This window comes from Tachypleus tridentatus, chromosome 7 (genome assembly GCF_004210375.1).
Source record: "Tachypleus tridentatus isolate NWPU-2018 chromosome 7, ASM421037v1, whole genome shotgun sequence".
In the NCBI taxonomy this organism is placed as follows: Eukaryota; Metazoa; Arthropoda; class Merostomata; order Xiphosura; family Limulidae; genus Tachypleus; species Tachypleus tridentatus.
Window position 1 is genome coordinate 39,628,896 of NC_134831.1, and position 15,786 is coordinate 39,644,681.

The 15,786-nt window shown below is 33.8% G+C and overlaps 1 protein-coding gene across 2 annotated transcripts in view; it reads left to right on the top strand.

The window, feature by feature from the left end:
- The window catches only part of l(3)80Fj (lethal (3) 80Fj), a 102,059-nt gene that overhangs the window by 46,359 nt on the left and 39,914 nt on the right, over positions 1-15,786 (top strand). For both annotated transcript variants that reach the window (XM_076511221.1, XM_076511222.1), the window contains exons 22-28: positions 1,844-1,966; positions 7,614-7,812; positions 10,318-10,652; positions 11,588-11,668; positions 12,725-12,868; positions 13,431-13,558; positions 14,311-14,500. In XM_076511221.1, the coding sequence (XP_076367336.1) occupies positions 1,844-1,966; positions 7,614-7,812; positions 10,318-10,652; positions 11,588-11,668; positions 12,725-12,868; positions 13,431-13,558; positions 14,311-14,500 (1,200 nt within the window). The remainder of the gene's footprint in view (positions 1-1,843; positions 1,967-7,613; positions 7,813-10,317; positions 10,653-11,587; positions 11,669-12,724; positions 12,869-13,430; positions 13,559-14,310; positions 14,501-15,786) is intronic.

Here is a 15,786-nt window from a genome sequence, read left to right on the forward strand (position 1 = left end):
GCTCGTGTGCATATCTTGTGAAGAATTTTTATTATTATTTTTCTTTCTTGTATTTTAGCTAACCTAGTACATGTTTAATTGTTGCATATTAGTTATTTTTATAATAATAAATAATGGAAATAAAAAATATATTACCTACCTGGGTCTTTGTTTTTTGCCATCAATTATCAATGAAAAGCTTACTTTTTTATACTGAAGGTACTACTACTATGAATGATTTTTTAGTAATTAAATACTGCACTTCAGAATACAGGCTTATAACTTGTAAAAACAAACATTGCCCTGTAAATATCATAATTTTTCTGTATTTTTTTAGCTATATGATAAAAGTTTTTAAAAATTTAACAAAGCTCATCAATATGATTCCTGAAGAATAAATTTGAAACTGAATTACAAAATAGATGGTGCAGTGTATAAAAAAACAACCAAAAACAGTGTAATATAATACCTCATTTGATTGGTTAGAACTGGCTTTCTGTTGAGAATACTATAGTAGAAAATATCACAGAGAACAACTATCAGTTTGTGACAGGTTGGTATTGTAAGTGGGTCTGATTTTCTAGTGTTTTTTTTGGCTCTGTAGAGAAAAAGCTATAGAAATTTGGATCAGTAATATCTATATTATAATGAAAATTTACATTAAATTCTGTACTTCTTGGAGAGATGTTAAATAGATTAAAGAAGAGAGAAGACCTAGTAAACAAATGTCACAATTCTTGTACTAGGAGCTGTTGAGGATTTTTCTAAATGTTATAGAATTAATAACTTGAAATTTGATTTATCAGCTATGTTCTGATGCCAAATTTATTTATGTACAATTATAATAAAGTAGTTTTAAATTTTGAATGTAACCCTGAAAGGTTTTGACTTGTGAATGAGAAAGATAACTACAAGCTTGTAATGTTTCTTGTGGTTACAGAGAACTTGTGATAGTTAGGGGAAATTGTCTACTTTTTGCACATTTTTATTCTATGTTATTTGTCACATTATTTAATTAAATAAAAATTATCTAGTGCATTATATCAATAGAGTAGGGTTAATGTCATCAACAGTAAACATCAAGGAAAAGAAGATTTGGGGAAGTACTTTATTTTTTTGTTTTTCATGTTTATATTTTATTGCAAAAATAACTAAAATTAAAAAATAGGGATATTTGGATTATCTGAGGTTTGATTAGGTAAAATAAATAATAATATAATATAAATGTTTCATGAGGCATGCATGTGAACTGCATGTAGGTAATGTAATTCTATAGTGTAATATAAGTTGCATGTACCTGAGTGATTTACAACTTATAATAGCACAGACGGGTGTTATACATGGTTCATAGGGCAGTAAAATTTGGTTCTAAGTGGATGTATACTGTTACAAGCTTAAAGATATTTAAGATAAACAAATCTAGTTTTCATGTTACAACTTACAATCATTCTAGAAAGAAAAGAAAGGGTAATTTACATTTATTTCAGTTTTTTGATGGTCACGAGGTTGGTCAAATCAATCAATCTCTTTGTAGGAATGTTGACAGTATTGAGAACATTTTTGTTTTTGCATGAATTTTGGTAGTTTTGAGAACCTTTCTGTTTTTGCAGAAATGTTGACAGTGTTGAGAACCTTTTTTTGTTTTTACAGGAATGTTGATAGTATTGAGAATTTTGGTGCTTTAACATGAATGTTGATAATGTTGAGTCTTTCTGTTATACAATAATATTGTTAGTATAGAGAATCTTTGCTTTTATGCCTTAACTTTCTCACACAAATAAAAAAGAAGTTGGAACAGTTATTTAGAAAGAACGTTTTCTATGATTATTGTTTATAAATTGTACTTATATTGAAATATATTCAGGAGATTGAAGCCAAAAAACGAGCCAGAGGAGAGATAAAAGAACCCCCACTTACAAAAAAACAACAAGAAGCAAAGAAAGTTCAACTTGAAAAGGAATCACAAATAAGATACAAAGTGAAGCAGGTAATTATTTATTTTTTTGGTGTGTTTTTTTCTGATTAAATTATTCTTGCCTGAAATAGGATAGCCACTGTTTTTACCAATTGCATTACCTATCTTGACAGACTCAGGTTATTGCTCTGAACAGTTCTTTCTGTATCCTGTTAGGGCTATTTGTCATTATGATGAATGAATGAAGTTTATCAGAGAAGCTCAGAAAAGCTTGTTGGTACTTTATAATGAAATCTGCTCCATCCTTTCTAACAAACTGGCTTTTGCAGCTGGTACATCATGATAAAGTAAATTGCTGGTGATGTATCATCAAATTTGTCTTTGGAAATGGCAGTTATCTGCTTATTTAATACTAAGAGCCTTACCTTTTTAACAGTAGTGTAGATATCTAAGGTCAAAAAGTGATTTTGTTTCACAGGTTACTTCCAAACCTGTGTTTCTCCTTGGAAATGAGTAACATACAGTCTCGCCTTATTTTGGGAAATTTTTCATTTTACTGAAATTGTCCGTGCTCTACTTTTTAAACCTCTGAGAACAACTTAGGCTTTTTTTTCAGTGCTCCTTGAGTATCCATTGAATTGGTCAGTTTTATCACTCACTAGCCTTTCCAGAAGAAAGCTGATCTTAGAATCTCCCACTACAATTTCAGGACATAATACCCCTAGTCCCTCTCTGTTCCCCCTCAGTGTGGATTCCTGATCTAAATATCTGCTCATGTGTATGCCATGCATGGAGACCCACGAATGGGAGGAGAGGATCCTGGTGGTTGAGGGGTCCAATCCTAACACACCACTTTGGCCTTGAATTCCTGTAGATAGGTAGCCTTGGGGTGGCCTCCTTCGGTCAATCAGCTGGTCCACTTGGGCTAGGATCAACCAAGTATCAGTGTTGGATGTTCTTAACAGGTGTTGTGGACATTGTATCTGATGCTGGTGTTTGGGTATAGTGCTCACGAAACCCTGGCGTTGCTACAGTGTCTTTGTTTGGCACTGTAGTGCATCCTCTTATAGGGCTCCATGGTGGGTAGGGTCAGTGGGCACTGAAATATTCTTTTTTTTATTATGGTTCCTCCAAATAAAAACTTAAATAAAATAGTGAAAAAACAGTCCATAGGTAAACGACCATTCTGAGCAGCAATGTTCAACATCTGTAACACCTGTTGTACCTCACTTTTTTATCCTACACTCTCCTTCAGACAAACCTTTAGGGCAAATGTCTCCCTTTTTCATTCAGAAGGGACTAGAGGGACTTGCTGGCTCTCCAAAGTCAGTAAAGAAGCTTTGATCTTGTGACATATCACTGGTGGAAACATCCACATCTCAACACAGTGAACTCCTCTTGCATTCAAAGGCAATTGGGGATATACCTGTTGAGGTCACGCCTCATGCTAATTTGAATTCATCATGAGGAGTTATTGTTGAGAGGGATTTAAAGAACATCCCCGAGTCAGAGATTCTTGCTGGTTTCTCCACTCAAGGAGTTTCTGCAATGAGGTGTATCTCCACTTGCAAATATGGAATTTTGATGACAACCAATACCCTTGTTCTGACATTTACATCACCACATCCACCTGCCACCATCAAGGCAGGCTATCATAATTGCAGGGTACAGCCATACATTTCAAACCCTTTCTGATGTTTCCAGTGTCATTGGTTCAGTTACTCAAAGACGTCATGTTATGGTTCAACTTTGTTATACAACTACAGTGGGATTGCAGACAGATCTCTTTGTGCCTCCAAAAAAGTTGATGAATTGATTTCAACACCCATCTCTGTCCCTTACAAACATTCCAACAAATCCCAAGATCCACTTCCTTTGGTTCCAGGTACAGGCATTTCCTCAGATACATCTTTTCTCCCACTCCAAGATACAAAACAATTATTCGTTCATGTTCTCAGTCACTGGAATCCCCTTCCAACAACAATGACCTGCCCAATCAACCAATGGCAGGATCCATGAGGGTCAATATACCTTCCTCGAATAAGGACAGTAAGGAAAAAAAGACGTTATCATAAACAGAAGGGTTCTCCATCCAGTTTGCCTACACGTAAATAAAAATGGCCACCTTGATACAATGGAACTGTCGAGGTTTATGTTCTAATCTAGAAGACATCAAAACACTGGTTGCTTCCTATCATCCTGAATGTCTCTCTTTACAGAAAACATTTCTGAAACCTGCTTATACTGTTACCTTTAGGCAGTTATATTTGTATAGAAATAGCTGGCTGTGTAATAGACGAGTGCATGGAGGGGTGGCACTGTTGGTTGATTAACATGTGCCCACCCTGTCTTTGCCACTTGACACACCCTTGGAGGCCGTAGCCATCCGTATGTCTTTGGGTCATACCACCACTGTTTGTTCTCTCTTGCTGTTGCCTGGAGAGACATATGATCAACCAGACCTTGATGCTCTCATTGAACAGTTGCTGTCTCCCTTTTTAATCCTGGGGGACTTTATGTGACATCATCTCCTCTGGAGAAGTGCTGATACTGATAGGAGGGGTCGCTCTGTAGAGCGTGTGCTCTCTGATCACAACTTTTCTCTTTTCAATACTGGTTCTTCTACTTATTTTCATGCACCTAGTCAGTCCTAGTAACTAACTGTATTATACAAACAGCTGCTCAATGTATTCCTAAACCTCAACCCGTTTTCCACTATATTCTCGTCCGTGGTGGAATCCTGTCTGCCTCATGGCACAGAAGGCTAAAAAATGGGCCTGGGATACTTTCTGTAAATATCCCACACTCTCAAACTGCATCACTTTCCAGTAGGCCTGTGCAAATGCTCTGTAGGTAAGACAACAAAGCCAGAAGGAATCTTGGATTAATTCACAACCAGCATATCTTCTACCACCAGTTCCAAAGTCATGTAGGACAAGATTCAAAAGGTCAGTGGGCAATATAATTCTATCCCCCTCTTGGTCTTGCTCTCTGATGGCCAGGAAGTAGCTGATACCTGGAGCATTGCTGATACTCTAGGTGAAAGTTTTTGCAAGTTACATAGCACTTCTGCTTCTTGGTCATCAAGGCTCAGGCAGAGCAATCACCTGTTTTCTTTTGAGCTTATTGTCTCTATGACTATAATCATCCCTTTACACTGGTGAAACTGAAATTGGCCCTTCAGGAGAATGTTTTTCCTGATGTCTGGTGCCAGGCTGTTGTCCTACCTTTCTGTAAGCTTGGGAAGGAATCCAAGATTCTTTCAAACTACTGTCTATTTGCTTTGATGATCTGTCTCTGTAAGACTTTAGAGAGGATGGTTAATGCTTGTCTTGTTTGTTTCCTCAAATCAAACAACCTCCTCTCGCCCACCCAGTGTGGATTCCGATGACAGTGCTCCACTGTGGACCACCTGATTTGACTTGAAACGTCAATCAGAGAAGCCTTTCTCAAACGAGAACATCTTGTATCAATATTCTTTGACATTGAGAAGTCTAATCAAACAACATGGAGGTATGGCATTTTGCAAGACCTCCATATATATGGGTTAAGTGGCCATTTGCCCATTTTTATTAAACATTTTTCAATGGACAGGAGATTCCAATTTTTTATTAATTTGACACTTTTCCATTCTTTTCTACAGGAGCTTGGAGTCTCTCAGGGTTGTGTTTTGAGTGTCACTTTTCAGTATAAAAATGCCATTACTGGATAACCCCTCTTACTGTTGCAAACAAGCTGTATGTCAACAACTTCCACATCTCATTTTAGTCACTAAACATGAGGTTTACTCTACAGACTGCCCTTAATCATTTGCTAAAGTGGACCACAGCAAATGGCTTTAACTTCTCTCTTTCTAAAACTGTTTGCATGCACTTTTGCTGTCATTTCACTTGCCCTGAATCACATAGAAGCTAAGCAGTACTCAAACTGCACTATTTATACTGACTCACTTAGTTCTCTACTGGCCTTGGAATCACTTCACATTAGTTCACACCCTGTTCTCGCCTATACTGAAAACTGACTGACTCATTTCTCCTTAACATCTTCTTCTATCCAGTTCTTCTGGATCCCAGGCTGTGTTGGTATTTCAGGAAAGAGCTTGTTGGCACTGCAGCTAAGTCTGTCTGCTCTGGTGCTATCACTGCTGTACCTGTTCCATACATGGACTATTGTCCTTTATTCAAGGCTCGGCTCTGTGCCAGCTGGCAGTCAACTTGGAGTGAGCAACGTGAAACCAAGCTTTTCCAGATAAAACCCTCTATTGGACTTTGGCCATCTTGTTTCTGTAAGGATTGGAAATAAGTTATTGTTCTACGCATTGGTCACAGTTTTTTAACTCATCATTTTCTTTTATCAAGGACTGATGCACCAATGTGTTTTCTGTGTAACACTCAAGTCACAGTAAGCCACATTTTACTATTTTGCCATTGTTATGACTCGCAATGATGGCATCATTTTAAACATGTTCTGTACCAAGGTTTGTTCATAACGTTAGACAGTTTTATTGGTGATGGTGACACTGTCCACCTTGGTAATGTTTTTAGTTTTTTAAAGGCCATTTAAGTTTTGTAATTTATATATTAGATCTTTTTTGATGTGATTCTCTTTTAAGAATCAAAGTCCATCTAGTTCAATTTGAAATTAGAAAATAGCCGTAACGTTACATGAGTTGAAACCAGGACCTAAAAGGCCAACTTCAGGTGACTAACATTGCTGTTCGAACTACCCGTTAGTCATCCTGGCAGGTTATTATTAAAATTTTGCTACATATCTTTTAAAACTTTTGTTACTTTACTTTTTGAAAATGGCCAATAACATCAAATAACTTGGAAACAGGACTGGAAAGGCCAACTTCAGGTGACTGATGGTGGTTTTTGTACTTATCTGTTAGTCTTCCTGGCAAGTTATGATAGTTACAATTGTGATACAGAAAGTCCTTTATGACTTCTATTACTGTAGTTTTTCTCTTGATGTCGTAGACTAGATGTAAACATTGGTTTTATGCAATTTATGTTTTTTTTAAACTTTGTTTTGTTTTACCTGAATTTCCTTTTACGAATTTTGCTAAATTTAATTTAATTTTGTCTTTTTACAAGTTGTTTGGCACAGATAACCTTGCTGTATTGTGCCATAAAACACAAAATCAACCAACTAACTCTCTCTGTTTATGCCCCCCCTTTTGTATGACAAGTAAATTCAGATTGCTTAGTTGAAGTTGAGGTGTACAAATAGAGTTTGTGTAACTTGTTATGCAAAAAATCACATTGAAGGTGGGAGTGCAAAATTATGGGTAAGTTTATGCATGCTCAAGAACATTCATAACTTTGAGTCACATGGTTATTTGGAAGGGTCTTAGTACTTCAGAGATAGGTGCTTTTTTGAAATTAATTTTAATCCTAAAAATGTCAAATTTCATTTCTGTTAATTCATAAAACAGAAAAATGTAATTTACTGATTAAGTAAATTTCTTAAATTTCTTTTTTTGTTTCCTCTACCTGTTAATGTAAAAATAATTTCACAATTATTCTGACATATAAAATATGATAAATGTGAAAGATATTATCCAGAAATTAAATATCTAATGGTTTCTTGCTGTTATTTGTTTTTCTATATAACTGTTTCAAGTATGTGAGCAAGTAATTACTACTTGCTTTTACCTCTGTAGCCTGATGTGTGGGTACAGAAAGTATAGTTGATGTCTATTTCCATTGTTTTATAGCTCGACAATCAGTTTCAGAAAGCAGTTGGTCTGTTGATAGCAGGACTTGAGGGAAATGTTCGAGCATTTTCCATACACTTAACAAGCCTCGTCCCAGTTATTATTCCTTTATTACAATCAAACTTATGTGCTGCTTCAGCAACTGAGATGTATCTTCTTCTTAGCCATGCTGCTACAAAGGGTAAACCAGGCACCAGAGGTTGGTTTTGTTACCTAAGTCATGTTTTTGCTGTATGCATTCAGAAAAGAGTACTGATATTGTTTTAGTAGTAAATAAATTGTAGTAAAGTAAGATTTCTGAAGGGACACGGTTGTTAGTTTGAGGGCTTTATAATGCTAAAATGCAGTGCTGAATACCCATGGTAGGTACAGTACAGATAACCTCCATTGAGTAGCTTTGCACTCAAACACAAAGAATCAAACTTTTATGAAAAATAATTGAATTTGTCCCCCGATGGCACCGCAGTATGTCTGTGGACTTACACCATTGAAACTGCGTTTTAATACTCGTGGTGGGTAGAGCACAGATGGACCGTTGTGTAGCTTTGGGCTTAATTCCAAATGATTGATCAGTAATTAAAGATTTTACTTTTTAATAGAATGACTAATAACTGAGAATTTCTGGGTAACTTTTAAATTTGTTCTCATTTGTAATGCATCTGTATTAAGTATTGCCCTATTATATACCAAAATAACTTGTACCTAAGAAACTTGGGGCTGTAGAATATTATTACAGCTGTATGTGTGTGCTAATTGTTCTTAAATGTTTTTTTGTTTTTCGTCATACAAAGAAATATATGTTGTAAGTGTTATATGTTGTTTAAGTAACATTATGATTTACTGTAGAGGTATGTTTAGGTTGACAGTTAGTTTATACATTAAGTCTATGTCTTTAAACTACAGTTATAAATGTGAAAAGAATAGGCCTATACTTAACATAACAAAATGTATCTCTCATTGAACTGAAATCAACTGTTTAATAGAGGCCTGTGTCCATGAAAAGTAAGTTTTGAAGAAGAAAACAAAACATTTTTTGTGACTGTTAATGATTGCCTATTTTATTTGAATTATTTCTTTTTAATACACAGTAACCAGGGAAATGCTGATAAAAAAAATTCCCAAGAAGAAGCATTAGCTGTTAATTATATTTTGTCAAATAAAACAACAAATTTGTGGGTGAAGCAAGTTGGGTATATGGTAATTTATAATATTAACTTGTAACAGATTTTTTTTAAGGCAAGTTTGTATAACAAAATTATTAGAGTATGTTGTGGGATAAATAACAGCTCTGTAGTCTTGATAATGTGTAATAACAAATATTTTAATTTTTAATTAGTTTCTCTTGTTTTTGGACTTTAGGATATTAAATTACAGTAACATTTCAGTATCGTTTTCAGTGCATGATTGCTCTGCTTATTTCTGTTCTCTTGAATTGTGCTAGTCACAGTACTTGTCTCTTCTGATGTGCTGCTGTGAAATGTAAAACATTTTATCTTAATATCCTTTCAAACAGATAAAGAATTTGTTGACCATGTGAAATAAATAAGGAAAGTTAATGGCATATTAGCATATTGCAAAGGAGCAGGCTGAGTGTCACAATTACTGATGTACTGTATCATTTAGAACTTAAAAGTGTTCCCGTGGATGAAGGGTTTAAGGAGAATTGATGTGCAGGCTGATGATAGATATTATATAGTTATCAGCACCATGTTTGTAGCATATTGAAAGGGAATATATGCTTATTTTTTATCATTACCATGCTATGATATAGATTTGTAGTGTGTTGAAAGGGCTTTTTTTTTAATTCTTATACATTATGGCCAAACTGTTTTAATATTTCTTTTTGTCACTAGAGGAGAAATTTTTATTTAAGGTACGTAAAGCCCATTGATGTATACTGATGAACCTGAAACTAACAAAACAATTTACTTTCAGTTAGTTATGCAGCTATTTCATCAGTATGCATGTATTAATGAGCTCAAATTTGGATTATCTAAAAAACATAGTATCTTAAAAAATAATAACACTACTACTCAATTAACTTGTACATCAATTTAAAGCTTAAGAAGAAAAAAAAAGTGTGAACCTAACTCCACAAATATCAGACTATTATTGAACAAAATAAAACCAAACAAATATATTTGTTATGAACAGTTCAAACCAATCTTCCAGTTACAGATAAATTTGTATCTTTTTACAAACCATGTTTTCCATTGAGTTTATATACAAAAAAAAATTAGAATATTACCACAGAGAGATTACAAATTGCCATGAATTCCATTGCCAGGATGGTGTTATGGGAAGATTTTAATTTTCAGTTTAGGATCATGGTTTCCAGCACCATTTTGAGTGATGTGTGGGGGTGTTTTTTCTTTTAACATAATGTGTTGCAGAAATTGAAAGTAGACATTTAAAAGAAAAAAATATCTATTTTACAAAAAACGGGGGTGAAAAAAACCGGGTTAGAAATACCTTTTGTTAGTACCAGGCTATTCTATGCTAAGACATTTGAAAAATACCACTCCTAGTTAATGTTTACATTGCATTTTTTAAGAAAGCTACAGGACACCAGTCACAGATAGAAATGTTTGTGGTCAGCTATTATTCTAAAAAAATTTATATCTTTTAATTGTGGTCTTCTTTTTAGCTTGAAGCTAATCAGATTTATTAAATGGAAGAAATGTGATTTCGTCTTTTTTACCAGAAATATCCCAAGCTTATGTTACTCTTCGAGTCCTGAACCCTGCATGTCAACTTGACCCAGCATGGTTAGAAGAAGATCTTAGAAATGCAGTAAACCGCGTGGTTACGTACCTACACACCGTTGCTTGTGGACCCAGGGACAAGCACACAGCTTTTAGACGTGTGCATCACACACTTGAAGCACCTGCTTTTACTTACTGTTTCCCGTTATTGAGAAAGACTCTCTTGGATCAATTTACTGACCCTGAAGTAAAAATACAGGTGCTTGAGATTATTTCAGAGTATGCTCAATTGAGGGTTAAAAGTGATGATGAAGATGAAGGGCATGGTTATCTGGTAGGTATCTAATCTCAGCATTGTACTGAAGTGAGATGCTGGAAACATATATAATTTGTTAATAATATAGATAGTTTACAAAGTCCTAAAATTGTCCAGAGGGTTTGCACATCTAATACTGTACATAATAGTTTTTACCTAACTAATACAGTAAACTCGTGGATATTTGCATGACTATATCTAAGTTACTAGGAAATTTACTTAGTTGCTACAGTAAGTTTATAAAGGTATTAACATGTTTAGACTTTTTTTAGAAAGTAACTAAAATAAAAACTTTTAGGGTACATAAGAAAACTTACTGAAAACAAAAATACAAACCTTTCTCACAATCTTTCTTCAGTGGATGCATATAATATATTGTGATGTCACCTGGTATTTTGTTCGTCTTTAATCTCTTTTCTGACCTTCTGGGTGGTACGTTAGTTGCCATTTCGAAGTATAGTAGTAAAGCAGTAAAACTAAAAGAGAACGTGAAATCTGAGACTGTTACAATAAACAATTACAATTGTTTATTACAGTCTGCAGTGGTTCAAGAAAAAATGGGTATTTTTTACTTATTATTGTATTTTCAAGCTTCCATTTCACTGTACAACATTAAATTTGCTAAAGTTAGTTTTAGAGCAGAGATAATTAGAAAATATAAATTGTTTAGTAAGAAAAACTTTTACCATTCAATTAGTTCAATATTGGATCTGTAAGATGAAGAAAAATATTTTTGTTCTTAGCATTAAAATCACCTTTTACTCAGACTAACTTATTAAAAGCTTTATAAGTTCACAAATGTTTTATTTAAAAAAATCGAGTTTTCATGTCTAGAAGCTTTCCAAACTTTGTAGTGATTGCAAAGTTAAAAAATTCACTGACATATACATGGGATTAAAATTTTTAAAACTAACCATATTTTTCCTACAGTTTTATGAATGTTGTTTTTCCAGAACAGTCCTGTGTATCTTCCACGAAGAGAAATGTTAGATGTATTAATTCAAGTCATTGGACAGACTTCTGGGAAAGTACAGGTATTTGAAAGTATAAAATTTAAGATTTTTATAAAGTTGTTGAAGTAACTACCTACCAATATTAAACTTATAATTGTGACTGTAAATAATTTTTTAAAATATTTTAAATAAAATAATCAATAGATCTGTAAATAAATTATTGTTTCAGCTTTTTGTTGTTGTTGCGTTTGTTTGATTAGGTGATAGAAGGAAATGGAATTCCTATTATTTTTGTCACAGTCAAGATAAATTGTTTTTTAAATGAATAAGAACTACACTTTTCACTGACATGAAATACCTGTTTTTTATTTTAATAGAGCAATAATTTGGCCATCCTATTGTAGCTATCATAAGGCTTAAAATGAATGTATTTAGGATTAACTTACTTGTGTGTATTAACAAATAACTTGCTTGAACGTTGGATTAACAATTAATTTGCTTGTATATACTTAGAATCAGCTTACTTGTACATATTAAGCTTTAACTTGCTTATTTGTTGTATTAAGGTTGTACTTGATTGTATATGTTTAAGATTAACTTGTATTTAGGATTATTTTGCATATATTAAGGATTAACTTGCTTCTTTGTTGTATTAAGGATTAACTTGATTGTATATGTTAAGAATCAGCTTATATGTATGAAGGATGAGTTTACTTGTATGTGTTGAAGATAAGTTTATTAGTATAGGTTTTGGGCAATTTTGGAAACTTCTGTAGACAGGAGACCATCTGATATGTTATTTTTTGATGTTTCGATCTGTGTTGAGGTCTTGTCAAAACTGAAGTCTCTATATGGAGGACTTCTTGTCAAGATTGAAGTCTCTTTATGGAAATTTTTTTATCAAGACTGAAGTCTGTGTATGAAGTCTTTCTCTTCAAGATTGGAGTCTTTATGCAGAGGCTTTCTTATCAAGACTGAAGTCTATATGGAAGCCTTCTAACAAAATTGAAGTATTTGTGTGAAGGCCTTTTTTATTAAGACTGAAGTGTCATCAAAAGAAGACATGTCAAGTAAAAGTTTAGTAAGAATTCGTCAGGGTTTTAATAAGTAGCTTATCTGTATTTGTGAATCTTTCAGCAACTTTCAATCAAGACATTGATCGATGTAGCTGCTGCAGGAAGTGGGTTGGAAGGGTGTGCTGGAGCTTCCTTCGATGAGGTTCATTCCTTGCTTATGGGGTTAACCTCAGCAGAGCCTGCAGTCAGGGAGGCTGCTCTAAGTGTAAGTTGAAGATTCTTAATATTTAAGTAAATGAATGGTTTTTAAATTTGATTCTTCCAGACTTCACCATTGAAGAGTCCTTTCACAACTTACTAAAGTAGAGATGTTTAGTTCATCTCATTTTGAAGTCTAGATCCATATGTCTCATTTCATTATCTGTTCTCTCCTTTTAATACATCATTGTATCAGTTTATCACTTAAAAACAAAACACTAACTGTACTTTGAATATAATCTACATCAGGGTTGTCAGACTTCTTTCACATTAGGGCCAGATTCCAGAATAACTCCCTTTCTGCTCTTGTCTGTTACTTCTGGTAGAACAACACAAGCATTGATTGGACTGCTTAAAATAAGTTTTGGGCCAATGGTTTGAATGATAGTTTTTCTTACAGCTACTCTTTAATATTTTGTTGAAGATAATACACTGAAATGAACTTTTAAGTACTTATTAGTTTAAGTTTAATCCAGCTTCCAAGATTCTCATTTGTTTTATCAGAAATATTACAGGAATTCCATGATTTTTTGTCTGTGAATGTTTTTACTAATATGGCTTCTTTCCAGGGCCTGTTAGTGCTAGTTATGGTGTTGCCCTCAACCAACACAAACTATGAACTTGGTCAGGAGGTGACACGCCGAGTGTGGATCACAAAGTTTGACCCTGAAGACAGTGTTAAAGAGCTAGCAGAAAAGTAACTCTGATACCTTTTTTGACATTTAAAGTAACCATTCTTGTTGTGGCTTGTAAAATAACTCAAATACCATTGGGGCTTGTAAAGTAACTCCCTCTGCGGTTTATTGTAAAATAGCTTGGCCGTCAGTGTAACTCACCTGTTATGGCTCATGAAATAGCTGTAATACATTTGCTATTTGTAATTTAATTGATACTACTAAGATAGTGATCAACATAAGTGTCTTAAAATTTACTAGTGTTGTGGACTGTACGAGCAGTGGGAAGTGACCCCACATCACACTTCCCCAGATAACCTTTATCTTTTGAACTTGTATGTAAGCTAGTTACAAATAAATTGTAACTAAGGGGCAGTTTAAATACAGTACCACTTTGAAATGTTGCTTAACATACAAAAAAATTCAATTTAAAACAAACAATTATAATTCAAGGAATGGAGATTTCTTGGCTCACTAAAACCTTAAAAATTTTATTAAGAAAAACAGCCTTGTACACTGTGATGTTGAGAAACCCATTTGAAGTAAAATTTTATTTTAAAGACTGTTGGTATGGGTATTAGGATATAACCTTGTACGCCTTCTGGAAAGTTCTTTTAGTCAAACCTCTTTTTCTTTCACAGTTCAGGTATTGTTAGTTTAGCAAACTGAACTTATCACACTGTTTGATACTTTTATTATCGAGTTTACTTTTTTTTTTCTCTCTCTCACGCATTATGAAAGGATTCTTTATCAAAGTTATTTTGTATTTATTCAGACTCTGGGAAGAAGCCAAACTACATATAGATCCTATGCTCTGCTCAAAGTTATTGAATGACGTTTCCCATCCAGAGAGTGTAGTTAGGGAAAGTGCTGCTTCAGCATTGGCTCATCTTATGCGAGAATATCCTGAGCAACTGGATGTCATTGTTCAGGAACTGCTGAACCTGTACCAAGAAAACTTATCTGTGAGCACATTGTTGAAGTTTAACTTTTGTATTATTTTCTGATCACCCTTTGGGTCACAGGTGATATTATAGTAAAATGTAGGTGATTTATGATATAAAAGTGCATGTATTGAGGAACAACAGTATTATTATAACTTTTGAGTAATGAATAGAAAAACAAGATAAAGTGTATACATAAAAAAAATTCTTACTTTCATAAAATTATTATTTCATTTACCACAATGTACATTTTATTATTATTGTATTATTATTAACTTGAGAAAATTATAGATTACTGAAATAATCAAGATTAACTGATACACAAGTCTATCAGATCTTTTATGGTTTATTTAGAGTGATCGCCAATTTTGTCGCTTTGTCAATTCAAATGGTTACTGACAGTGTACTTCTTTTATATATTGCCATATATATTTTTGTCTATCTCTTCCTAACTGTATGCATTAACTTCCTTTTTATGATCATCTTACTGTATATAGCTCAAAGCTTGCACCATATTTTTGTAACAATGTCTTACCAAGGTGTCATTTAAAGAAGAAAATTCATTTTTATTCAAAGAGATTCCATTTGTGAAATGTTAACAACAAAATAGAATTTATCAAGCTAATCTGAAACAATTGAATGTAAAACCAGAACTGAACTATGACAATCTATGATAATTGTAACACTCTTGGAGTCTTTTGTCATGCAAGTACTCTAACTAGATCACAGTTACAGTTCAGATTACAATCATATTTGTTAAAGCTATGTTTGCTGTTCTGAATTAGCTGGCCCGACATGGTCATGTGGCTAGGGAACTCGACTGGCAGTCTGAGGGTGTCAGGCTCAAATCCCTGTCCTACCAAATATGCTCCCTTTTCAGCTGTGGGGCCTTTATAATGTGACACTTATTTGCACTCATTGGTAAAAGATTAGCCCAAGAGTTGGCAACAGATATTGATGACTAGCTGTCTTCCCTCTAGTTTTTCATTTCTAAATTAGGGACTGCTGGTTCAGATAGCCCTAATGTAGCTTTGTGTGAAATTCAAAACAGACTGTATTTGCTAATAATTAATAACTAGTTTTATAATTTAAGCTTTAAAATATTGAGTTGCAAATAACTAATGTCTATATAATACAATAATATAGTTCAAAAATATATTATTACTGTGTGTACAAGGCCACTTGTCTAGACCAATTAAAATTAAAATACTAAAACTGGAGCAGTCAACAGGGTCACACAGTTATCTGTGAGAAACAGCTCATTATGTGAACAGCAAGTGTCAGAACATACTTGATTGGGACTGTAA